The sequence below is a fragment of the Choristoneura fumiferana genome, chromosome 13 (assembly GCF_025370935.1).
Source record: "Choristoneura fumiferana chromosome 13, NRCan_CFum_1, whole genome shotgun sequence".
Lineage (NCBI taxonomy): Eukaryota > Metazoa > Arthropoda > Insecta > Lepidoptera > Tortricidae > Choristoneura > Choristoneura fumiferana.
In genome coordinates, this window is record NC_133484.1 from 6572153 (window position 1) to 6598764 (window position 26612).

A 26612-nucleotide genomic window follows, 5' to 3' on the forward strand; every position below is an offset into this window, starting at 1 on the left:
ACACACACACAAACATCACGCCTGTATTCCCAAATGGGGTAGGCAGAGCACACGAAACATTACTGCTTTGGCGCCACTTTTAGCAATTCACAAATTACAAATTAATAGTATTGGGAAAGTCGCAAATACTATTAGCTTGTAATTTATAATGCAATTGAGCCCAGATATTTAACTCAGTCTTTTCCGTTTCCAAAACTTAGAAGCTTCTGTGTTGTAAAATTATCGCGATTATCAACATCATCAATTAACAATAATTTGACTTGTTATATAATTTGGACATGTATTGTAACTTCAAACACAATTTATATTGTTATTTGAAATAAATTGAAATTGAATTGAACAAGCAGAACAGAAATAAGTAAAAACACAGTCCCTTATTGTGACGCTCTCTTTAGTTCCTGTTTTCTTAGAATGGTTTATTTTTTTGAATTAAAGAGAGACAGCATCGCCAATATCTGTCATAATGACATAAAGATGGAAGAAGAGGCTCTGTACCCGAAGCTTGACAAAGGGAACCCTATTACTGTTTGACTGTCTGTTAATCTAATTTGTCACAGGGCTGTATCTCAAGAATCGTAATATGTACACACACACACACACACACACACACACACATACCACAGCTGAAGCCGGCTCACAGTTGGCCGGTTTTTATAATTTGTTGACGTGCAGTATATTTACACCTTATATCATTCCGAGTTTGAGATTTACTTGTATATGTTTAACCATTACAGAGATAGAATAAGAACAAAATAATCTGGAGATGTACGACATCCTCGGGGCGCGGGGTCGACTTGTATCTGCTTGCCCGGTTTTTTAATTACCTAAACTAAATTAGGGACTGGACTATTACAATTAACAGTCTCTGAACATGTTATGTTATTTGACATTTCAAACTGTAATTTTAGTTTAGGGATGGGACAACAAAATGCTTTAGAAAATTTCGAATGTAAAACTAGCTGTCTCATACTTGGACTTCGAGTTTAAAGATTTTTTATTTTATTTATTTAATAGAGCCCAAATGATTATTTATTGGCATGTAGAACCCTACGAATATTAATAAAAAGACTTCCACTAGTTTTTAAGGACGCAAAATTGCTCAATATCAAAACTGAGCACAGTGAAACCTAATAAATAACCAAGTAAACACACTGACAAACTTTCTCAAATTATGACGTGTAAAAACTTATATTTCATCATAAAACGTATCCGCAAACATAAACTACTCAGCGTTCATGACTGGCAGATACCAGGTATAGATACAAGGCACAGATACTCGTAAAAATATTTCCTGTTCCACTCAAGAAGTGTAGCTCATAATTCAGTGCACCACCAGAGCACTACATCCCGAGTAATTGAATGAAAGTGAAATTCGCCCGCTAAGATCAACGACCGGCGTACTGACACACTGCTCTTGAGTAGTTACGGGCACCACTCCCCAGATAAATACTTGTACGCGCACTTCTCATGAGTAAATCGCGGAACTGTGCAAAGGAGTTCGATGTATCAGTCTATGGTTTGTGCCTACTTGTACTGTATTTCTTGTAGTCTGTTTGATTGATAATTCAAGAACATGCCTGACATTGTTTTCTTTTACGTGCTGGTACGTGCGGTCTAGTGGTTGGTTTTAAAATAAGATTCAGTTACGGCCAACTTTAGCCTTTGGCAAATTAGTCCCCCGAATTCGTGGACTACATTTGAAAAGTGTCCTACTTTACTTGAACTGGTCAAGTTGTTATCCAAACGCAAGTTTAATTACGAGTCTTATGCCTAAAATATAGGGGAAAAACCGTGTTTATCAATAATTTTATCATCATTTATAAGATTCATCCGTTTTCCAAAGAACTGCATACCTTCGTGTTTAAGAGAAACTTCGCTGCAATTGGACTATTAACCCCCCAGGCAGTTTCGGTGCTAGCTCGCTCTACCAGATTAATAGTAAAAAATGTTGAATTACTCAATCCACTGAACCCGACAAGTTAAACGAAGCATGAAACGCCATCTCCGCTATCATTTAGATAAACATCGAAGATTAACCTCTGTTCCATGAAACTTTCTCCTCTACTTTTATTACATCATTTTGTACATCGGTATCCCCTGTGATCCGTTCGGATCCCATTCTAAAATAATTGCTGGATTCCGCTCTTTGACGGGACCGAGGTGTTTTTATAAGACCACTCGTAAATCTTGATCGAAGTAATATAAAAAGCTCCACACGCTTCTTACAACCAATACTTTCTAATGTTGTACCTCGGGGCGAAACAAATGAGAGTTATAAAAGACCTGACGATTCGTTAATACTAGGTTCGGAAATGGCCGTCAACACCCACAATGACTCCAAATTGTAGAGTGCCGCCGACAATTCGGTTTTAGTGGAAATTGTTCATATTTTATTTATAGCCTGGCCACCCAGGCTGGAAGAAGATATTAGCCGCGCTCGCTAATTAATTTTCACATTCGTTTGTGATTAAAAAAGTTATGCTCCTATCTTTATTAAAGTTTAAATTTACAGCGACAGATATTGGATTATAAATAACTAGATTAGCAATAAACTTGTCTCTATTAAAACCGGTGAGATAAAAAAAAACGGAAATCAGAGCGGTCCAATGAGCGATGATTTAAATGATTCGGAACCTGAATTGCGAACAACTTTCTCGATATCATTCCATTGATGCCCTCAGAAGACCCGGGTGGTGATGGCCCGGCTGCGTTAGTATTAGTGACCCCGAATAAAACTGCAGTTTACAATGTGCGTTGTCACATAACTTGATACAGGTGTGTCTCGGGAGACGTATTAAGACGGTCAGTGTGCCGTATTAAATAACACTTAAAATATCGCCCACGAGTCAGTGAAAGCTGACCGTGGCTTAAATACTACGGGGGAAAATGTGGTTATTTTCGTGTCAGAATAACATTGTTTTTTGTAGGGGTATTCTTGTAATTCAACATAACTGTACAATACATGCCAACATAACGATGCCGCACAAGTTTTAATACTTGAAACTGGAGATGAAATACACAATAGCATTTACCTATATTATTGAAATAATTATAATGGAATGAAAATTATTAAACGAGCAATATTGTAAAAGTATACACAAAACCAATAGAATATTATAAATATTATAAGGCAAGATCGATTTGTTTGTGTATTGATTTTGGGAAAATTCATTTGTTTTAGGAATAGTTTAATACGTGGCGCCATCATTAGAGAGACGAGTAACGCTAGTACTAATCGTTGTGTTGCGTATTATTGTCTTGTATATTGTATTGCGTATAGTTGTTTGATTCCCAATGTCTGTATTTTTACAAGCTCTTGTTTAATTTGCCCAGTTTGTTGTTTTTTTTTGTTTGGTCCAATATTGCAAGTTCATTATGATCCACTTTCAGTGATCGAATAGACTTGAAATTTGGTAGGTACCTTACCTACGCATAAGTTGGATGGCAATGCAAGTACAGCCAATCAGGGCTGGCTTTAGCCATCTAGGCGTCCTAAGGGAGTTATGCCTTTGGCTCCCTTTTAAATACGACAAGCAACAAAATATATAAGAGTCAAAATTTTCCTTATGATCTACATATAAAAATAGGTACCTATTCAAATTAAGTGGATAAGTTGAGCTGGTGCGCGCGGCGCCCTGTAGTACCTGGCACCTCGGGCAGCCGCCCAGGTCCCCTCACCCCTAAAGCAAGCATTGCAGTCAACAAAAAGAACAGTCATAAAAACCTTGTATTAAAAAGAAAATTCTCTCTGTGTACCTCCTTGTTTTCCGTATTGCTTACTATTTCTGATGTACTATCACATGAATATGTCACTAAAGTCGAACTTTCAAGTTGACAGACACGTCTATTGGCATTATTGTTTTATGACATGCAAACGATTATCAATTTTAGGGTGGCAGACCACATATTTGGCTGATGGTACAATAAAGTGTCATTGTATTGTATTGTGCTGTTTAATTTTTAACAGAATCTTCTTTTGTTAATTCCAGAGTGGAACACTCAGCGACCAATCATCGAATGAGAGCGGCGGAGGCGGTGGCGCGGCCGACACAAATAGTGCGGCTGAGCCGTCGGCTGACCAGCTCGCTATGGAGTCCTCGGAGCGGGAGACACCGAGCCACGCGTACAACGGGCCGCCGCCCCGGCGCCGCCGCCCCACAACAGACGGCAGAACCCACCGCATCATCAGCAGCATCATCCTTTAGGTTAGTAAATATTTACTTACCACGATGAATAAAAGGAATAAACCGTGTTTTTCTTGATCTCTGCTAACATCGATGGGTGGTTCAGTTCATTGATAGTAACTACATGTTAACTACTTTTGCACCTGACAATTGAGTATATTGTAAAGAGCTGAAGTCGGATTTTCATAGTGGCAAACTTCACGCATACTGTCTGCAAGTATAGAAGTACTCGGCGGTCGTGTCTAATAGTAGTGTATTTTTAGTACAAATTGACAGTCATTTATCTAGGTGTGACAAGAACTCTTTTTGTTGTCATTTTTTTACATGTACTTTTTCTCTCATTTCAGGTATGCCAAGAATAACGAACCATCACCCGATCCACTCAAAACCATTTGCTCTGGGGCCTCCGGTTAGCCATCACAAGAACGACATTGGACCTGGTTTCAGAGGGCCACCACCTCAGCCTGCGCCACCAGCCGATGTTCAAACTTCCGCAAGCGACAAAGTCTTCAGTGGCGCAGGTGACGTGTGGCCAGCACCAGCTCCTGACATGCCTAAAATCGTGTCTTTAGACGTCAAATGTGAAAAGAATGCCATGCGCGTCTTCCTTAGTTTCGACAAGCCATTCTTTGGTATCGTATTCTCGAAGGGACATTATTCAAACCATCAATGTGTCCACCTTCCACCGAACCTAGGTCGATCTACTGCGTCTTTTGAAATCGGAGCACATGCCTGTGGAACAGCTGGAAGCGGAGACCCGAGATACAGGGGCGACGCGGCGGCTGCCGGCACATACTTTGAAAACGTTATTGTCATTCAGTACGATCCACAAGTTCAAGAAGTGTGGGATCAGGCTAGAAAATTGCGCTGTACTTGGCATGATCAGTACGAAAAAGCAGTCACTTTCCGACCATTCCCTGTCGATATGCTGGACGTTGTTCGGGCTGACTTTGCGGGTGATAACGTCGGTTGCTGGATGCAAATTCAAGTGGGTAAAGGACCGTGGGCATCTGAAGTATCGGGCTTGGTAAAGATTGGTCAAACTATGACAATGGTTTTGGCCATAAAAGATGACGATGCAAAATTCGACATGCTTGTACGTGATTGTGTAGCTCACGACGGTCAACGCGCTCCTATACAATTAGTCGATAGGCGAGGCTGTGTAACCCGACCGAAACTAATGTCGAGATTTACGAAGATTAAGAACTTTGGAGCCAGTGCTTCTGTCCTTTCATACGCCCACTTCCAAGCCTTTAAATTCCCTGATTCAATGGAAGTGCATTTCCAATGTACTATACAGATCTGCAGATATCACTGCCCTGAGCAATGTTCAGATGGTGGTCAAAACGTAATTGCTCCCCACGCGGAATATGGGCCTCCTCAATTAGACGCTTTCCCAGTTGGCGCTGAAGTAAGGAGAGACGAGAGAAGAGTACGGAGGCAACGGCGCGCTACATCTCCTGAGAAGGAAGTAGGCGTGAATAGAGTTATTCGAGTAGTCTCGGCTGGGGACTTGAATTTAGATGCTTCAGAAGAAACGGCTGCCCCTAGAATTGTCCCTACTCCTGGACTTGTTTGCATGACTACGCCTGGGTTCGCAGCGACTCTTGGTGCCCTTCTTGCCACATTAGTATGTTCATGCGCTGTATCAGCGGTTCTATTTTTAAAACTGCGTCCAATCACGACTTTGAAGAAGAAGACAGCTGCCATTGCGACGATAGCCCGACCACACCCACCGACAACGACTCGGTTTTATTCGTAACATTTATTAAATAATTCAATTTGTACATATTAGTGTGATGAGACTGAAGTATGTAGACCATTTCAATTTCACTTACTGGTGTGTTCAGGAAGTGTGCTCAATCTATTTATGAACAAATTTGTTACTTAGCCAGTGACAATATTTATTGAAATAACTAATTTATTTTTGGGTAGGTAATTTATGTTACTTAGTACTCGTAATTACGTGCTGTAGAGAAGTTTCAGTTGATTCGTCGTTGTTTCCTATCTACAATATTTTGATGAGTTTGTCACCATAATATTGGTGTTTGCTTGAAACCTATATTGGTTCAGTGCTATATACTTAATTTAGGGCAATATTTTAAAGAGGCCTTTTTGTCAGCAGTGGGTGACTAGCCTGATTGATGGATTGATTGATTTTTATAAACACAAATGTAGTATTACATAAAATAAGTACAATCTTCTGTTACCTCTTTTCAAATTATATTATTTGACATAGGGGCAACGGAAAATACAATAGTGGTATATCAGCATTTAGGTGAACCGCTAGAGAATAATTTAAAATAACTTGTCATTAGTATTAATAATTATTTATTCTAGTTAAGTTTATTGCTGTAGCAGTCATTGCTACATGTAATATATTTATTTTATACCGCCTCAGTACCTCCGCTTCTGTTTATTTATTCGTTGTTTTTTCTACAGATTATAAAATTTATGATAATGTTACTGAATGAATCTATTTACTGCGTTGGTTTGTTTTTGTGAGTGTGTTGACATGTGATTACTCTTATGATAGTCCGTCGCGTGTTTTTAATGTTTACAATCATTGTTTCACATTAATAGATCTGTAATGAATATAGCAAATATTTTTGAAAAAATAAACTCAATACGTAAGAAACATTGGTGTTTTTATATTGACTGTGAAAATCTCGTAAACTTGGCAGTTTACTTCTTTCCGTTACCTGATAGGTACCCAACAAAAAGTTGGAAAACCCCCGACTTTGTCACTTCAAAGTTCAATATCTCAAAAACGGCTAAACCGATTTTGATGAAGCTTGTCTAAGAACTATCGCTAAAAAACCTGACTTCAAATAAAAAAACCGCATTCAAATCGGTCCACCCGTTTAAGAGCTACGGTGCCACAGACGAACACACATGGCGGTCAAACTCATAACACCACTTATTTTGCGTCGGGGGTTAAAAAACAGGTTTATATTTGACTGACGTTGTGTCGTGGTCCGTCAGAATTATATCAGTTTCATACATTTTGACCCACAGCTGCTGAAAAAATAAATCTAGATATAGTCTTTAAGCTTGGTTCTCCCTTGGCAGTGCCATACATTTTGACACGATTGATCTGAGCTTAACACCAAGTCGATACTTTATTTTTCAACAAGTTATCCATTTTCCCTTTTCCAGCTACACGAAGCCAACCATCAAATAAGAAAGGGTTGTAAAAATGTAGTAAAAAAATATTTACGGGATCCCCCATCGTTGGTAGGTATTGTTGAATTCGTGGACTTAAACCCATTACAACATAACACTTCTCGGCATTGGAAAATAGACCATAATAGTAAAAGAGAAGGTTGCTGCATTATTCTACAAAGACTTGGTATCGCCGTTTGCTGTCCTGGAATAATAAGTATGTAGGTACATCCCATATGTGGGGCAACAAACGCTAGACACTATCTTCACTCACCGGTTCTCGATAACACCCTGCCATCATTGTGTTCAATTGAATGAAACAACCTGATGTTTTGTTACGCAAACCCGTAGCCTATTAAAAGATAAATTCAAAGTATGAGTAGGTACTTAATGCTAATGGGATATACAACATTTAAATAAAAACATATTCGAATAATAATAATGAAAAACTTGAAACACTATTTAATGTAAGGTAAACCAAATATCTAGTAAGCCTGGCTGCTCCATAATTAGATCCTTAATAAGATTCTTCTTAGTCAAACACCCCTTAGAATTTTCTAACAAGTTCAGACCTACACTGCTAAAGTAAAGGTAAGTACCTACATTGTTTTGTCTTGGATTTGGAACTCCAAGTGTGCCTGCTATACTGCTACCTCATCAAACCCCGAATAGCATTCTTGATACAAAGTACTTCCTAAAACTAGTTTATCAAAAAACACGGCTAAGTTACGTTGTTCTGTCCTGGCGTTCTAGTGCTTAGGTTCCGGCTCCATTATCAGATCAGCTTGATAGTACAGTAGGTACCACTATCCTCCTGGGTCCTCGCGTACTTTATAAAGGACTAATTGACACAAATAATAACGCCCGAATGTACTTTATAAAGTACAAATTGTTCATTGAATAAAGAATTCTAAGAATTTAGAAATAATATCCAAAATAACAAAGCAGGTCAACCTCGTCTAGGTCTTAAGCACCAAGTTTGTTAAAAAACGTCAGGACCCAGGAGGCTATTATTGTATTCTGTCTTATCAGACGCATACATGCCAAGTTTCGTGTCGTAGTTTCCGTGCAGCCGATTCCCCACCTCCGCACATGGCAACAGCAGCCGCAGCATCAGAGCGCAACAGATTGATACTTATTTATAAATCTTACACTACTAAATGTATGAAACTGATACCATTCTAAAGTATTTCAACACGTCAGTCCAGTATAAAAATAAATAAATATCATGGGACACTTGACACCAAATTGACCTAGTCCCAAAGTAAGCAAAGCTTGTATTATGGGGGCTAGGCAACTGATAAACATACTTAAATAGAACCCAGCTTAAGGCGGTATGAACCCGACTCAAGCGTAATGCCCTCTTTAGCTAATTATCTATAAGTAGTCGAAGAAGAACCTGGGGAACGCTGTATACGTTAAGCTCGCTTTACCTGTTAGGCCATCTTCGTCCAACATAAGAGACGTAAATGTCCGTAAAAGTTGTCATTATTCTTTACATATCAGATGGTGAAGTGCATAGTTTATGGTCAGCGAAAAATTAAAAAGTTAAAAAGATTGCAGGCGCGCTAGCTCGACAATAATGAATTAGCGCGCCTGCAATCAGTCACATTTTTTATTAAAGTTAGAAAGGCCATGGAAATGTTGGCACAAGTCGTATACAGCCAAGTCTAATGGCCGGTATCAGATATTTTGTTGGAACTCCGGAATTTTTCTATTGGATCTGTAATAGCCTGTGGTGTTTTCGGTGGAAAAATACACCTGCAGTTTATTTTTAATGAAAAAAGGCGGGAAAGCATAAGAAAAATATTGGAATAAAATTAAATTTTATAAAATATTTTGAGAAAAAGTTTATTCTATTTCAGAAGTATTCACCATTTTTGAGAAAAGCTTTATATTAGTCTCGGCTGCTGGCTTCGTATTAGTTAAACGGACTCGCAAGCTCGTCCGTTTAATACCATACTCAGCCAGCAATTGCCTACTTCCAGGCCACAACAATAATATAACAAAAATATATATTGAATTGAATTGATATTGGAAAGAAGGAGTCGTGATTTCAAATAATTGCAACAGAAAGAAAGAAAGAAAGAAAACATTTCATCATCATCCTAGCCTATATACGTCCCACTGCTGGGCACAGGCCTCCTCTCAGAATAAGAGGGCTATGGAACAACACGCTATTATATTGCGTTGGCGTCACCAAGTGATCAAAATTTTTGAGTCAGATTAACTGTGTGATGTGGGTTTGAAACTCGCCCAGAGCACCCGATTTTTTTTCCTTTTTTAAAAAGCCTCATATTTCTTTGGGCATAAGGGCTAAATGTCCGACGGATAAGAAAAAATGGGTCCTTATCGGCTCGCACAGTCGAAAGTCCGAATGTAATTTTTGTCAGAATCATCGTTTGTTATAGCTCTTTTTTTCTCTGAAACCAATAATTGTTCAGATTTTTTATAAAACAAACCTAACCTAAGCTACAGTACTATACAGGTGACTATTAAAAAAAATAGAAAATTTTAAGATTTCAATGGAAAAAAACGATAACAAACGATGACTTACGAAGAGTATGCGAACTTTGGCGCTCCCCTCATCATCATCAGCCCGAAGACGTCCGCTGCTGAACAAAGGCCTCCCCCTTGGAACGCCACAATAACCGACAACTCGCCACTTGCATCCACCGGTTGCCCGCAATTCTCACGATGTCGTCAGTCCACTTGATGGGAGAACTGCCAACGCTTCATCTTCTGGTTCGGGGTCGCCACTCGAGGACTTTTCTCCCCCAACAGTTATCTGTTACTCGAGCGATGTGGCCCACCCATTGCCACTTCAACTTGCATATTTTCCAGCTATGTCAGTGACTTTAGTTCAGAAATCAGAATCGTTTATTTGCTAGAATACAGTATTGATGGTGTTACAATCTTCTTTTCCATTGTTTGCATCCTGCATGTAGGCATGCAATTAATTAACACAATTAGGTAAACAAAAATCACATTAAGTATTTTAGAATTATAATTCGACGAATTTCCATATTGCTCGGATTCTAATCACTCAAAGAAACTCCAAACATAGCTCTCTCCATAGCTCGTTATAAATTCTATTCAATTGTGAGGGTAAAAACCCGTAGGAATTGACTTAATGAATACTTAACCTCTAACCATTTGCAACTTCCCTAACCCGTCAATATTGCTTGAAGTTTGTTAGTTAAATTGAATCACGCCTGGCATAACTTCCAAGGATGGGAATATCCTACCTAAAATAACGTGTAACAAAGCTTGAACTCTGTAGAACTGTATAGACATGCCAAGACACTGTAGCATAACTAAAGTGAAATTAAAAGAAATAACAAGCAACTCTGTTTCAACATAAATTTTATTCCATTAAACAAATTAACAGTTGCTTACGCGTAAAACTCACACGTACATCCATCCAGATAGACTTATAAAGAAATGTTTGTTACAAAAACGCCCCAAATAAAAAGAAAGAGATAGAAATACCACACCCGCAACAGAGAAGGCTTAACAATAGAGAATGTTATAATCCTCAAAATTGTAAATATTATAAAAATAAAATTGCACTTAGAGAAAGTTCATTCTCACAAAACACTATGTAACTTAATTTTTTAATAGTCTCGCTATAAATTAGGTATTAAATACAAATATTTTTGGGTGGTACATACATATATAATATTTCTAATACCGCTGCTTGGGAGCTTTTAGACGAAATTGGACAATAGCAATGTTGTAGGTACATTAAAAACATAGTACATTTCAACTAGGTACCCAATTATTTTACAGAATCACGTCTTTATAATAATCAACTATTTTGGCTGTAGGTTCAACGACATATCGTTGAAAGGGTCAGTTTACACAAATAATAAGTAGTTGATTACATACTTTCCAAAAGATTCATCTGTAGAGATTTTTTAAATGATCTGATCTGAGATGATGATAAAATTACTTTTCTTAGACAAAGCATTGCTTTAAGGCACTTGTAAGGCAGATATTTTATGTAATACTTTTCCAAAACCTGCACATTTTTGAATACTAAATAGGCTCACAAAATACATATAATGATGTCTGTCTGTTCTCCCAAAGCTCAAAACAGCGTTCTTGAACGAACTACCGTGAATTTACATACTTAATGAACTAAAATTATTCTACTCATAGCTAGTTTTTACGTATCGTTAGAATCGATATAAAATTATTAATATTGAGCAAAAATAAAAGTTTTATAATAAAGTATATATGTAGTAGAATGTAAATGCTATACTATTCTTTTTGAACAAGATAGAAGGATACCTTAAATTATTATGCAACATTCATTGGTGTTTTAACTATAGTATGTTACAAATCCTTAACGATAGCTATAAAATATTTCTTAAATTAAAATAATATTTAAAAATAATTTCAAGGAGGTACTGAAGCGTACAATAAAATATTCTAACAACGAAAAAGCATATCGAATTTATGCGAAGACGTCGTGAGAAGATTTTGTATACAAAATATAAAATCGTACTTGTACTCCACATTGTGGCTCTGCTTTTTAAACAAACATGAATATAAATAAAATGTAAAAATAGCACTACAAGTAAATAGATTCAATTATAAATGCAATGTCTACAAACGAGTCAGTATGTTTAAACGAAATCTCTTGTTTCGAAATTTCTAAGAACCACGGAAATACAGTACGATTAAATTAACTACTATCTCTATGAAAGCCTCGGCGAAAGAGATTTTAACCTTAAGAACTTCTTTGAAGAGTGCCTTGTTTTTAAACTTGCTTACATTCTGTTCAAAACCAAGTGAACTCAGAAATTCCTATAAGTAACTACACTTAACCTAATGGCATGACTCGACGTTATACTTACGCTACAGTACACGAGAATGATTATAAATAATAAAAATGAAACTCTGTACAAACTTATCGGTATAAAATGTAAATTATTCACAACAGTGAAGTTGAATACAATCAGGTTTCAATGGACTATGTCCGTAGCACGTCTTAGCACCATTTAGCACACGGTGTTTTAGAACCATTTTATATACCAACAGTCAAATACACTCAGTGGCAAAAAATGCAGCTTTTTATTTTCAATAATGTATCGGCTGGACCACATTTTTTGCTGAGTGAATATAAAATAAATATTTACTCTTAAAATAAAAAGGAAAACTAATCGTTTTAAGACGATTTACGAAACTATTTTGAGCTAAACGTGTATTATTCTAGGTTCTGTAACAAGTCTTAAAACTCTTCAAAAGCATAAAATACTGCTTGTTATTACAATCATCAAACGAACTGAATAAAGAGTTTGTCTTTGGATATACATAATCAAATTTAATGAATCCGCAATACGAGTAGCTACTACGATAAAGTAGAAGATATATAGAATATAATGCGTACCATCATACTCAAAACATTTGTTATATCAACACTATTTGAATCATTCCTACATCAAACAACAGCCAATGGAAACATATAACAATATCCATCCTGATACGAAATATACTTATGTAAAACAAAACAGTTCACGCATAAATTATTTAAACAAAACTAAGGATAAATAAAAATAAATTAAATGCAAGCAAAGTTGGGTTGGGTAAAAAAGAGTAAAATATTGAATCTGGGAATGATCAATAATTTAGAGCTGATCTACCTCTAAAAGCTATTGAATCTACGTTTTTTTTCAACCACTCATTTTCTCGACGCCATTTCAATTATTAAAATCCGGAAATGATTCGATAACAGGTAGCAAACAGAAGAAGAATCAGTCGAACTTCGTTAGACCCTAGCAGTCTCACATCAGATACCGAGAGAGTGAGAGAGAGAAAGAGCTTCAAGCGGAAGAGTACGCGATCAGAAGGGACGGGCTTAAGGTAGCGTAGACAGAAATTTTGGCATCGAGGAAAACTAAATTATCAGACAGTTCATCCATCACGGGAATGGTGAGGGTGGGGTGGGGATCCCAAGAGCCGCAGCGCCATCCAAGCTGCGAGGGAGTGGGAGGCGGGGGCGGGGGAAGGGGGCGTGGCCGCCATGCGTGTACGCAGCCGGTGTAGTAACACGGCAGCGGCTAGTGCGGCGCCTGCGGCTGCGCCCGCTGCTGACGCGAACAGGGCGCCAAAGTTTACCGCGCCCATGCACACGCCATATACTACCTGAAAATTAAAAGAAAGCTACTAAAGTGATTGATTCAATTGTTTTAAGGAGGTTCGTAATAATGAACTACGACGAATTCAGGAAAAACTAGGTACTATAAACAAGGTCCTGTTACACCAAACTCTGATAGTTCTTAGTATTTTATTTAACAGATTTTACAGACAGACGGAACATAATATGATGTTCCATCTAGGAAGCACTAGTGTTGCCTATCCTGTTGCGGGAGAGTGGCGTCCTGCTGCAGGCGGTACTACCAGCTGTCTACCCTGGAACTGACCCACTGCACGCCAATGTGGATAGCTGAGATATTGTTTCCTTTTTTTATAAGACAAAGACGACATCACAGACTGGCCTTCGGTGAAACAGTCCCTGAACTGTGTTGTATTAGTAAAAGCGTTAGCAACGACAGCGACCATTGGAAGATATTTGATTGGCCATTATTATTGAGTACCTACTAGGTTCTAACTGTTCGGTATATAACAGGTCGCTGAAGCAGTACCAAAAACCCACCTCTTCTCTTATCCTCCCACTGAACACAGTGACCGGTTCCCTTGTCGGTCCGAATGCAAGATCAGCTTCCGACACCACTTCGTATATCCCGGAAACACCAACGTCGGCTGACCTCCCTTCCCGTACTGTTCTCCTCTTACGCAGAGACCTGGGACCGGCCACGGCGGGCCCTGGTGGCTTGGCTGGTACTACGGCGTCGTTAGAGTCGGGTTTGTTGGGACCAAAGGTTCTCGGACCATGGGGGAAACGCTCACGTTCGCCTAGGTCGCTGGGACGGTCCTGAAAAGAACACAATTAAGTATTAAGTTACTGATTATCTATTTCTAAAACCTTTATTCGCGCAAAATTTGTATTTCTTTACTTTGGAGATCTCGGTTAGATTTGCTACGTCGGGATTTTTGGGGCAAACAATCTATCTAGCTTGGTTTAATCTCTGGAAAAACGCATGTTTTCGAGTTTTAGCTCACTCAAAAATTCCTGACTTTTATTTTCCAAAAAAAAAGAGAAGGATTCACAGATTGCCTGTTGATATATTGCCTCGTCCCTCAATTAACTTCTAACGTGCCTATATTCACCAAACAACATTTCTATCTTTCCAAAATTATTTGAGCCATTGCTCACTTTGCTTTGAGACTACCATGGTAACTTACTGTGAAAGGCCTGGCTAGAGCTTCCACCAATTCTTCCACAGCCGACATATGGTCGCTATCCGGTTCCATCACCGGAGCAGGCGCCCGTTGAGGCAAAGGCGCCGGGGCTGGCACCACGTCTCCAGACACCTCATCACCGAAAGCTTCCTCTAAAGGCAGGCGGGTGTCTTCTATGATGCTGGATTCTGCTACTTCTTCAGCTGACGAGTCGCTAAAAAATATAAAGACAGAAATTAAAGTAGGAGAGTAGGTCTTCCAATCTGGAGGGTAAAGGTGGCCTCTTGTGTCATACATCCCTGTATTATTATTATTATTTTTTGTCTTTTTTTTTTCTTTAATTGTATAATATAGTTTTTAAGTATTTTATTTTTAATTATATTTTTATGAAAAAATGACTTTCTGACAAGTTTCCTTTCGGAAAGCGCTGGTAGTTTAAAAAAAATGACGTGTAAAAGTGCCCATTGCGGCCTATTTACTGAATAAATCATTTGAATTTTGAATTTTGAATTTTGAGTGATTTCGGCGATTGTTTTACACTCCATCTCGGAACACAAAAGTTATGGTGCTTAAATAGTGGCTGGATAAGCGAGTTACCTGGTATTAGTGATTCCAGCTGATCACGTACAATAATCTTCCAAAAACGCGTAAGAATAAAATCTGTTCCATTACCATAAGAAATAACAAAAAGGCAGGAAAAACAATTTCAAGTCAACTGTTTTGAATGTTAACACTTTTTGCGTCTTAGAAAAGTTTTACTGATCCCTAAATCGTCTTAGCAAACTTATTATATTTTTTAATATAAAGACCTATCCAACGATATCTGGATTTAGACAAGAAAAAAACCCCGCTTATGTCTAACGGTAAAGGTAGGTAGATACCTTCAAATTTATTTTTGAAAAAATAATTTTACCACTTTGCCGGCGTCATCAACATAATATACTATTCAAGCGAAAATCCAGTCTTCTAGCACTAACGGCCGCCAAGCTAAGCCGCGGATGGACGGGCATGCCAAAACTATAAGAATTCCTCGTACTTTGACTTACTTACTTTATCTCATTATTATGATCCCGATGCGTCCGATCATCCTTCCTGTCCAGCGCTCCGTGCCTTTGCGGAGTCACTCCAGCCAGCTGGCAGTGGTCCAAGCAGCCGTGCCTGCAGATTTCCACCTTGCACCGAATATGCACGCTCAAGGCATCAGGGAATTTGAAGGCGTGGAAGAACGCGTAAGTGATTACTGACGCTCGCTCGTCGGCTGCTTTCGCTTTGAGGAATCTGAAATAGGAAAAATATGATATGTAGATAAATTAAATGGCCCTCTTCAATTTAGTGTTTCCTATCCAAATTTTATAAACTTTATTGAATCAAATTCAATGATATTTGAATTCCTCGTTACTTTTAAGTTCGAAAAACGTTTAAGCTAGATATCTACTACTTTTGTAATTTTATTTAACGATTTTTCAGTTGCAAGTTGTGTTTGTTATAAAATATCAAACCCAAATTCATTCATTTATTCATTTAATCACTCACTCATTCGTTCATTCTTTTGTTTATTCATTCATTTATAACTACATTCATTTACAAATTCATTCATTCATTATTTTGTTTATACATTCATTTTTACCTACATTCATTTACAAATTCGTTCATTCATTTATTCATTCCCAGTTCCTCGTCATTTCTTATTGTATGCGACTTCGTGGTGCAACACGTAACAGCTATTTATACTTTTCTGTTTTTTTTTTTTAAATTTGGAAAATTATAGGAGTCTTACCTAGATATCATCTTTGGGCGTAGCACGCAGCCGTATTCGTCAGACAGCTGTATGATATGTCCAGAGCCGTCAGAAGCTGCACATGACTTTACTCGCATATCGAATTCACCTGGAAATAATAAAAAAGTTCGGTCAGTTCAATTTAAATTGCGTGGTGTATTAGCGTCAAATTCTAATGCCGTGTCACGTCAAGCGTCGTATTTTTGTGTGTGTCATTTCTCTATTGTGGTCTTCCCCCAAGCTATACAAGGTAGGGACTTTAATAGGAACTAATAATTAAAACATGGATCGTATCGACAAACTGAACGAAATTTGTTTAAAAGTTAGAAATGTATATAGACAGCACTCAATTTCTTAACTTTATGGTTTTGTTTCCTACTTATTTAGATAAATGTGTTCGACCTATTTGATTCTAAAAATATTCGAAAAATCTAATGCCTTGCCCTTGCAACTTAGCGATCCAAAACACCTTTTAGCCAAACCATTTAACCGAGTTAAGTGAAAAGTGGTTAAACTGTTTACTGACACCACAAAAGGCAGAAGTATGACCAAACGAGTAAAGACGGAAACACGTAAACAAATATACCATTAAATAAAGTAAACACGAAGAAAGCTGTCGCAATACAAAGTTGACACGACGCCGTTTGAATGTACTGCGCCCTGGGCTGTAAAATGGTGCACTATTTTTTCAGCAAAGGTTACACGAATATAAACTGACATTTGTATTCTTTTCTTTTTTTCTGATTAAAACTTTTTACTTCAATTTCATCAAAATTATATATTTTAAGTTCGGATTCATCAAATTCATAGATTTACTTTTTAATGAAATTCAAATAATGGAATTATACTGTTAAATCTGTTTTAACTTTACATTTATTTATTTTTTTACTGAAATTTTGTTTGATCATGTTATTATTATTTCTATTTAGGTATCAGGTGCACGAATTTTATTAATTTGCTATAACCTATTCATGTTTTTAGTTAAGTTTGGATAAGTGCAATATATTTTAAGGAAAAAAAAAACATATTGCTAATATTGCTATGTCCTTAAACATGGTTGTACTTAGACCTAAGGTGACTACAAAGAGCAATGATGAAATAAATAAATAAAGTAACTATTTTAAGGGTTCTAAAATAGTAAAAAACGGGCCACATAAACACCTCTCTTTTAGACATTACTTTACTGAGATAAATAAAAATAATGTCCTTGCCACAAACCCATGTAAGTACCTACAGGTTTGTATTTTGTTAAGTTTAACTGTATTTCGCGACGATAATTTACTATAATTATCTGCTATTCTCATCATTGTCCAATGCCTCTTACAAACATATTCCACCCGTTTTACTACAACTCTATGGGCACTAAAACTTATCTTTAGTATTCACACCTCGGAATACCTCCTTGGCATAAACGGTTTAAGACTAATCTCTGTTAGTGTACGCCAAGAATTACTTTATTGTGCGCCATTTTAGTGGCCTCTTCGCTAAGCATTTACAGCAACTCGTTTTTACCTTACATTTAGCATTCCACTGAGTAGTAAAACCAACAAATGTTAACGGTGTACTTGCGTCCTTAGGTTTCGATTTGCCAACAAAATTGATATGCGATTACGTGGGTGGTAACAACTTTTACAACCTTTACAGATTACGAACAACGTTTTAAAACTGAAAACCGTGCTTTGTAGGTATAAAATCACACTTTAATACTTTCTTATGGATCCTTTTGTTAGTGTATAATGCAAGTTGTTTATTGCACAGGTTGAGAGCGAATTAAGCTGTGTTTTCACCAGAGATGTTCGATGATGTGTTGTAAGGAATGTGTTTTTTATGAACCAATAGGAACGCTTTATTTACCTCGCCTCGCTCCGCTCAGCTGTTTCCACCAGAGCGACGCTGTGCAAGGATAGGTAAATGAAGCGTTTCTATTGGTTAATGGAAAACACATTCCTCGCACCACATTCTCGCACATCTCTGGTGGAAACGCAGAATTATATTGTTATATTGTGTTAAAGGAAAACAGTCATGTGTAATGTATTTAATTTGCAATGAATATCCCTGTCTTGACACATTTGACATTAAGTTACCTACGGCTTATAACGGTGTACCGAACTGTCAACATAAAGTTCAAGTAGGTACTTAAATATGATCATGTTTGCATGGACACTACACTTTATAAGTATCATTTGACTTTTGTGCCCTTGGGACATAAAGATACCAAGAATGTTCATTAACATATTTAAAGTATGGATTTCAAATTCGTACCTGGCCCTATACCTATGTACTACGTAGTGCAAAATTCGATCTTCGTATCGTGCCGTCCCAATGACGCTAATATTAGGTACTTAATACGAGATTGAGATGGACGTAGGTACATATCGTCACTACTTTAAAAAAACTCGTACCTCAAAATAGATAATATTCTAAGTGAACTTTATGAAGATTTACGAGATTTTTTCAAAGTAGTGACGATATGCAGTTCATATGGACGAACTTCGATTTTGTAATTTCATAGTAGCACCCTGTCACGCGAGAATAAAAGAGCGTCGCCAATTTAAGGATACAAATATTTTAGCCGTTGCTTTGCTTTTGTTTTTTTCTCGATTTCAGCGAAGCTCAAAGTAGGGCTATATGTTTGAACTGCATGGCGCAACTGGTTTTGATAAATGATACGTCATTAGGTACGTAAAATTATTAGGTAATAAATCTGCGTAAATGGCGGATTTAATACGCATTAAAAAGGGAGAAGAAAAAAAATGTTATTAAGTGACCACTTAATCATTATACTTTCATTACTTGGTTTTAAACTTTTTTTCTAGTTTACAACTAAATGTTACTTCTCAAAAATCACCACAATACGTTCGTATTTGAAGGCATCAACAAAATTAAATACTGACCGCTCAGCGGTTAATTAGTTAAAAAAACACAAACTAAATCATTTCATGTCCTTTTAGCTTCATATTTGATGAAACCGCACAACGCAAGACATCCAAATATATAAAACAGAAACCAAAGCCGACGTTTCTAAGCTTCAAAAACGAATTTTGACTCTACCTGTTCCAGTTAGAGTTAAAAATTAGCTTTGTTCTTTTATTATCAGATATCAACAATCAGGCAAAGATAATGAGATCGTCGCCGCACGATTGAGCGTTCGTACTTTGCCATTAATTAAATGAAAACATGATTTATCTTAATTAAGATAATCATCTGCAGGTTATCAACTGATGGCGATGTTCTCACACCGCTTGTTTCTTGTTTTTGACTTCAAGCACAATGTTTAGGATCTACATTAGTATCATCGAGCGTATCGTATCTTCGTTGTGTAGCACTGATGGGTATCATGATAGTTGATTTGGACGCGAAAAGTATCCGATACCACGATCCATGTTGTGCCACGTATCTTAAATACACCAAGAGTTAAGTTAAATACCAAAGTGAATGTCCATACTTAGGATACGCGTGCTCGATTCGTCACGTATGATACAGACTTAGGTTGATTTTGTAGATATTTTATAAAATGTATGTATTTATTTATTAAATTAAATAAAGTTAAATATGCATTTATTTCAGGCCAGGAGCCCATAAAAATTTGTCAGTTACAATGCCTTAGTCTATGTTAGTATGTATGTAGGTACGCTATGAAACAAAATAATAATCAACCCGGTCCAATATTTGCCTTTGCATTATTTGCCTCCTCCTTCTCCTTGATTTATGAAAATAGAAAACAAAATGGTTTTTGGCGAATAACTCTATTTCCCTCTTCTAAACTTTCGAGAAACCTAAAACTTAAAAATACATACCTAATCCTATGCAATTGTCTCATATTTCTATGTCCTCGCAATTCGTACATATAGTACTGTACAGTCAGCAGCAAAAGTAAACGAGCAGTAGTCTCAAGACGATCGACATACGACTCTATTGCCAAGGTGAGAGTGTTCTCATGATGAACATCACAATCGTTCATTTACTTTGTTGCTGTCTGTACTAAACCCATACGAGCGAGCCAGCGTACCACTACGCCGTTAAACAAACGCATCCGAATGTATTTGTCTAGTTTACTTTTTACCATAGTTTGTACCGTTAGTGGCGGTATTTGCTCGACATTATTACCCTGTTAGACGCCGGCTTAACGATAGTTGGTTGGAGACGATTAACTCTTGTTTTGTCACAGAAAAATGGGAAATTAAATTTAATGAGTGTTTTCTGTCAAAATATTGCAAGATGGCGCCATGGCATGGACGACAGGTCTGTTTGATGTTAGGTACAGTCTTGCTTGAGTATAATAACCACAAATAATAAATTAATTATCATTTCGACTAACCACAAAATGCGGCACAAATTTCAAACGAACCGTACGATGACGAAACTAACGATTAGAACCAACTAGTTTGTCACAGAACTTATTGGCCCTGCGAGGCTACTGAGCAATATCCTGAAAGCCTTTATCGCTTGCATACACCAGTAGCGACGTGACGAGTGGTGGTGCCATCTATCGCAACTATCATAAGCCACGATCACGACTCTTGTTCCAAATTGTTTCTGATCATGATACTGTCATTTTCACGAAGCACATCGCTTTATTAGGCGAACAAACTTCAACAGCAGCCATTCTTAACTTTTAATTAATCATACATAGAGACGAAAACACATTTAACTATTAGCTCGAAATTTTAATTATTCAAAGCAGAATCATCACTATTTATTAACGCCGAGTATCAAACATAACATTCATAATGATAATACATAACTGTTTGAGTATCGCAAGCTGACATCTACCTTCACTGTCAGTTAAGCCGATTCATAAGAGAAAATGCTCCGAGTAGCTATAACTCGCGGGTTATTTACTTAGGCTCGATGTTGTAAAACTCACGAGATACGCAATGTATGGCTTAGCGAATGATTACACTCACACTGTGGTATTATTGGTTTAAAGTGCTTGTCATCAGCATCTGTCGGGACGTGGGTGGCGTTAATGCCACTTAACGACTTGTTCTTCTGATTTCGAGTTTGATTTGGGCAGGGTACGCTATTGAAAATCGCGTCAAAGTTTTTGAAAGCAATGTGAGCAAAGATGGCTCGCGTGAAATAACAATAATATATCGCACAGCACGCGTACAATAACGAAATTGCTTAGAATTGGGGCGCTAATAACACTAAAATTTCATAGATACTTACAAATTTGTACTAAACTCTTAGGTCTTGGTGCACGAGTCTGACTTTGACTTGCCGATTTTTGTTTAGGTACTGAAATCTCGTCCGTTACGCCGCGTCATTTATTTAAAGGATCGAATAAAGAAAATATCAAAAATTACAAAAATATTACGCACTGGCAACTTTTATAACGGAAACGAGTGAAATTTACATCAAATCCAATCCTAATTTAATTAATGTAATTTGAAACGCATTTAATATCATTTTATTTCTCGGCACATCACGAGATGAGATAAAACATAAAAGACTCAGCTTAAATTTATTGAGGCTTAGAAATGAGAAATTGATTTGCATAGGTCTCGGAATGACTATTTATAGATTGTATTTCTCACTAGTTCCTGCTCGCGAAATCGTCTACATAGAATTCAATTATATCATTATGACGTTTATTGCTTTACTACGAGAGCTTCATAGCCCGATGCAAAATTCGGGAAAAAAATAATATTTACGCGTGATTAAAACAAACAAACATAAAGCCAACAAGCAATAATTTTATTCAGTCTTTCTTAAACTACCATGCCTCCAGTAAAGTGTTTACTATTCAGTATACATATCTGTTGGAGTAGGCAACTTTGCATGATTACAAGTACTGTATATTATTTAATTTGTGGTAGCCAAAAGCCCAAATCACATTCTTAAATATTTGTTTACAACCAACGTGAAACCGTTGGTATGAAACTGTCAATAACATACACCAAGTGTAAATAATGGAAGTGAATATTTTCACACTGTACCAACATCACTGTGTTAAAGTAAGTTTACTCAATGTAAACTGATTCATTAATTGATGTTCTCAGTGTTCGTTTTAAACCAATTTGAAGTTATGTTAATCTCAAAATTATACTATCTATATCTTCTATATATTTATATAATAAAAAAAACAAGGTAAATTAATCGCTAACCGCAGAACTCGAGCACAGCTGGACCAACTAGGCATTTTTTGAAATTCTTTGATGAAGTCAGAGGAACGCTTTTCTGAAGAGAAATCTTGGAAAAGTTGCCTGGAAAACATAAAAAGCCCGGGTTTTTTCTTATTCAAACTGTTGAAGGAACTTTTACAATATCTGACGCGCAAATTCAAATCTGCGCGGTCGAAGGGAACTTTACGACTTCACTTGCATGAACCATTAGGTGTGGCAGCAGGGTTAGTGTAACATTGCATGGAGTACACCCGTGCAAAAAATCATGGCTTTAGATCTAGATATCCGCTGTAAATGATATAAAACTAATCTGTCAGGAATATGTTTGATTTATTACTCGAAATTTGTAAGAAAGCCTCAGGGGTCCAAAAAGCGGGTTGCGAATTGCATCGATTAGTGTCTGTACGATTCATTGTATTGCATTCATGTCGTTTAAGATTTACCGACTGGGAGTGATTTGCATGCGAAGTTTCTTGGTTTCGAAATAATGAATATTATTATGGTGGGTACACTATCTATGTCATAAATTAATCCGGAATATTTTAGCGGATAAGCCTGACGGAATATGTCCATAAGGGATTTTTACCGGATTTTTTTGATAAAAAATGTAGTCACGCCTATAATGTGGTACTGGTACCATTTAAAATCCAAAAAATGGAGTACTGTCTGTATCTGTCGTCTTCAAAGAAGGTTTTCTCTCAGGTTGAATATTGGTCGCTAGGTGGCGTTAGTGTCGTAAACTCCGTTTGTCGTAACAGTCTTGCTTGGACCATTAAGTTATAAAACAATCTCAAACGTGATACGAAGTTGTCAAATGAACCTCACGATACTAGAGCCAACTAGCCTGTCACACGAACCTGTCTACCTTCATTAAATTTTTCTGGAAAGTTCAATGAAGAAAAAAATTATAACAAATAATTGAACCAACTACAAAAAAACCATGAAAATAATTTTCTACGAGTCTGAAGTCGGTCGGTGCCTCAGCACGAGCCAGCAGGAGTGGACCTATAGTCATCTACCTCACCTACGCACTATATGTTGGACTTCAAATCACCTGCTGCTCGGCTGAGGCACCGACCGACGACTTCAATATTTTTGTGAAATAGTTTTTATTATTTTTTGTTTTTTTATTTGTAAATAATCTAAGATACAATAGTTTAATATCAATGCTCTTCACCTTTTACGAAAGATTTTTTCCGATGCAGAGACGTTCATTATTGAGTGTGGTGCTTCACCACCCGTTTTATCATATGCATTACGAGGAGCATAAATTGCTTAGCAGTTGCTAAAATAATTAAAATTAAAGTTAAAACTGTGTTAAAATAATTAAAATTCAACCCGTGAAATACTTGTTATTGAGTAGTAACTCCGATGGTCAACTGTGGTCTTCATAATTAGTTCCAATTCACCTAATAATGATTTTCAAGAGCAAATACACGAGTACTACTAAATATATCCAATTTACTATAGGTGTCCCTACAACATTTGAAGAGTTCCGTCGATTTCCTTAAGATCCAATCATCAGGTCCTGATTTGATGCTTATGGGACCTAATTGAAGACATTCCTAGACGAACGCAAAAAAAAAATCAAATCTGAATTCTGTGGCAACAAACATAAAAAAACAACCGAATTTATAACCTCCTTCCTTTTTTGAAGTTGGTCAAAAACATCACTGAAATAGATATCGAGATGAAAATGAGAAAAAAAAATATTTCTAAACTCTTCGTGTACGTATTAATAAGTTCAGAGGAAGCAAAATGGGTGTGCCCTGTAATAGGAGCAAAAAATTAAAACATACTCGTAGATCGTCCTTGTCAAACTGAACAACGTTATTCAGCGACTTTTAAAAATAATGAAGTCTTTGAATTTTTCCTTTTTCATACAGATTAAATACTGCTATCAATGTACGCCATCCTAGAACACAACTGACGTAGCCTGTCACGCTACAAACATCAAGCATTTTGCTTTATTACATTGCTTCTTCGAATAAACTTAAAAGCGTAATAAAAATTAAAAAACTAATTATTTTTAAAAGTCGCTGAACTGTTGTTCAGTTTGACGAGTATGATCTATGTTTTAATTATTTGCACGTGTTACAGGCCACACCCGTATACGTATAAGTAAATGGCGCACATTTCCACCAGTACACGCAGATGTGGCCGATTGGCGGCAATTTGCGGAGACCTAGTTCAATACCTTAATTGATTCATAGCCAGCAATAAACCCTTTAAAGGCTAAGAAGAGCGGATCCGAAGAAAGCAAACATTTCGCGATAAAGCAAGGGTCTTGGTTTTTAATCGAGCCAAAGATTCATGCATCAAACGCCTCGATCTGCCGCGCTACGGGGTGATTCATCATTGCAGTTAAACGTGTCTGATTAACGATTATTTCCTTTTTTGTTGTCAGTTGAATTTTTACACAGGAAAAGGTATTTTTAAATCGTTAACGCTAATGAAGAATTGGCCCTGGAGTCTTTTAAGATACCGCAGCGTTAATTTTGGACCATTTAGATTACGCGCTGACAGGGAACGCTGTATCCTGTGAGAGGTTTGCCCGAAACAAGAAGTTTAAAGCTTGTATAATATAAAGCTCTGATAAATATGTTATACGACGACATTTTTAAGTGTTATTAATGGGTGTTTTTATTGAAGAAACTTTATGTGACTGCATTAAGATACGGGTGTTTCAGTTACATATAAGTGCGTCAAACAAAATGTCAAAGCTTTCTTTACGAGAAGTAACTTCTTTATTTAATATTTATCATTTCTCAGCGGGGAACGGTCCAATTGGGCAGATCGTCAACAGGTGACCAATTTCGCGTCGGATTCTCATGTACCATTTTATTGTAGGCAATTCTATGCCTAACGGGGCATTCAACAATACATTATAATTCACATAATGATAGACACCAATCGACGGAATCGATGAACATTTTCTATCGAAAACTTATACTTTTATGAATGGGTTATAAATCTTAACGATCGTTTTATGGCGGAGTCCGGTTTTTGGGAAAGTATTGTAAATTGACAAAAGAATCGAACATTCAGAATGGACATCGGAACATTTGATTGTGAGATAATGATTGATGTTTTGTTTCTCAATCAACAAGAATGGACGATCAATTAGATAATTGGGTACCGTTACTAAAAAGCAGAGTTAAATGATTTTTAATATAAAAAAACAGATTGATAAAATAATATTGTTAGGGTGGGTCATTATATCATTTTAGTGTATCAAGATTAGACCTATCGTATTGAGCAAGAAAGTATCTCTCATTTTGGTAGGTATTTAATTAAAAATATGCATATAACATGAATCGGGATTTAGGACGTGTCGGTATTGCTTTATCGCGTTTCTTTTCGCGTCCGAACGAACTATTATGATACTCGTCGGACCTAGGCGACAGAGATACGATTTGCTAAAATAGTATAAAAATGTGGACTCGCATTTACATTTTATTCATATTCTAATGAATAACTTACCTCGATAATCGTTGATAGCAACCACGAGGGTGAGAGTGGATCCCAAAGGGACGATACCGGACACAGGCGGAGCCCACGGTCCTTTGCCCGCCTGGATCTCCATCCAGCAATCCACATTGTCCCCTAGAAAATTCAACAGCATTTATCAAAGGCCTGTTCAACATTGGCAACAATGAAGTTTGGCACGAAACTGATGCCATCAAAGTAGATGTGAAACTAAACGTGACATAAGCTTCCGTCTGTGGACAAACTTTCGCATGTATCTATCTTTCAACATCATTCTAAAACATGATAACAAGTTTTATTGTTTTGAGTGACCACTAACAGCCCATCATTTGAAAGTTTGTATCTATTAAGAGCAAATGATAAACCAAACATCGGACAAAATATATACTTGTTCAATGTTCGTTTTTTCGCCTGCCGTTGGAACAGCGTACTCGTAGTGGTTTAGTCTAAGAAGTTACTCTATGGGTTAAAACAGTAACCTGTCAAGCAAAGGAATGGATTCAAAGTCGGACAAGAACCTCTGAGATTTGAAATATACCACGAGCTTTACGGTGAACT

General features: G+C 37.0%; 2 protein-coding genes across 2 annotated transcripts in view; one reads left to right on the forward strand and one right to left on the reverse strand.

The window, feature by feature from the left end:
- dy (transmembrane protein dusky) overlaps positions 1–6824 on the forward strand; it is a 51847-nt gene extending 45023 nt beyond the window's left edge. Inside the window, 3 exon segments of the mRNA XM_074096102.1 lie at positions 3990–4137; positions 4140–4205; positions 4532–6824. Coding sequence (XP_073952203.1) covers positions 3990–4137; positions 4140–4205; positions 4532–5946 — 1629 coding nt within the window. The 3' untranslated portion in view covers positions 5947–6824.
- Positions 6825–10698: 3874 nt separating this feature from the next.
- Positions 10699–26612, reverse strand: part of m (zona pellucida domain-containing protein miniature) — a 101564-nt gene continuing 85650 nt past the window's right edge. The window contains exons 7-12 of the mRNA XM_074096122.1: positions 26049–26171; positions 16438–16546; positions 15711–15938; positions 14664–14874; positions 14014–14292; positions 10699–13502 (exon numbers count right to left, since the gene is read on the reverse strand). Coding sequence (XP_073952223.1) covers positions 13272–13502; positions 14014–14292; positions 14664–14874; positions 15711–15938; positions 16438–16546; positions 26049–26171 — 1181 coding nt within the window. The 3' untranslated portion in view covers positions 10699–13271. The remainder of the gene's footprint in view (positions 13503–14013; positions 14293–14663; positions 14875–15710; positions 15939–16437; positions 16547–26048; positions 26172–26612) is intronic.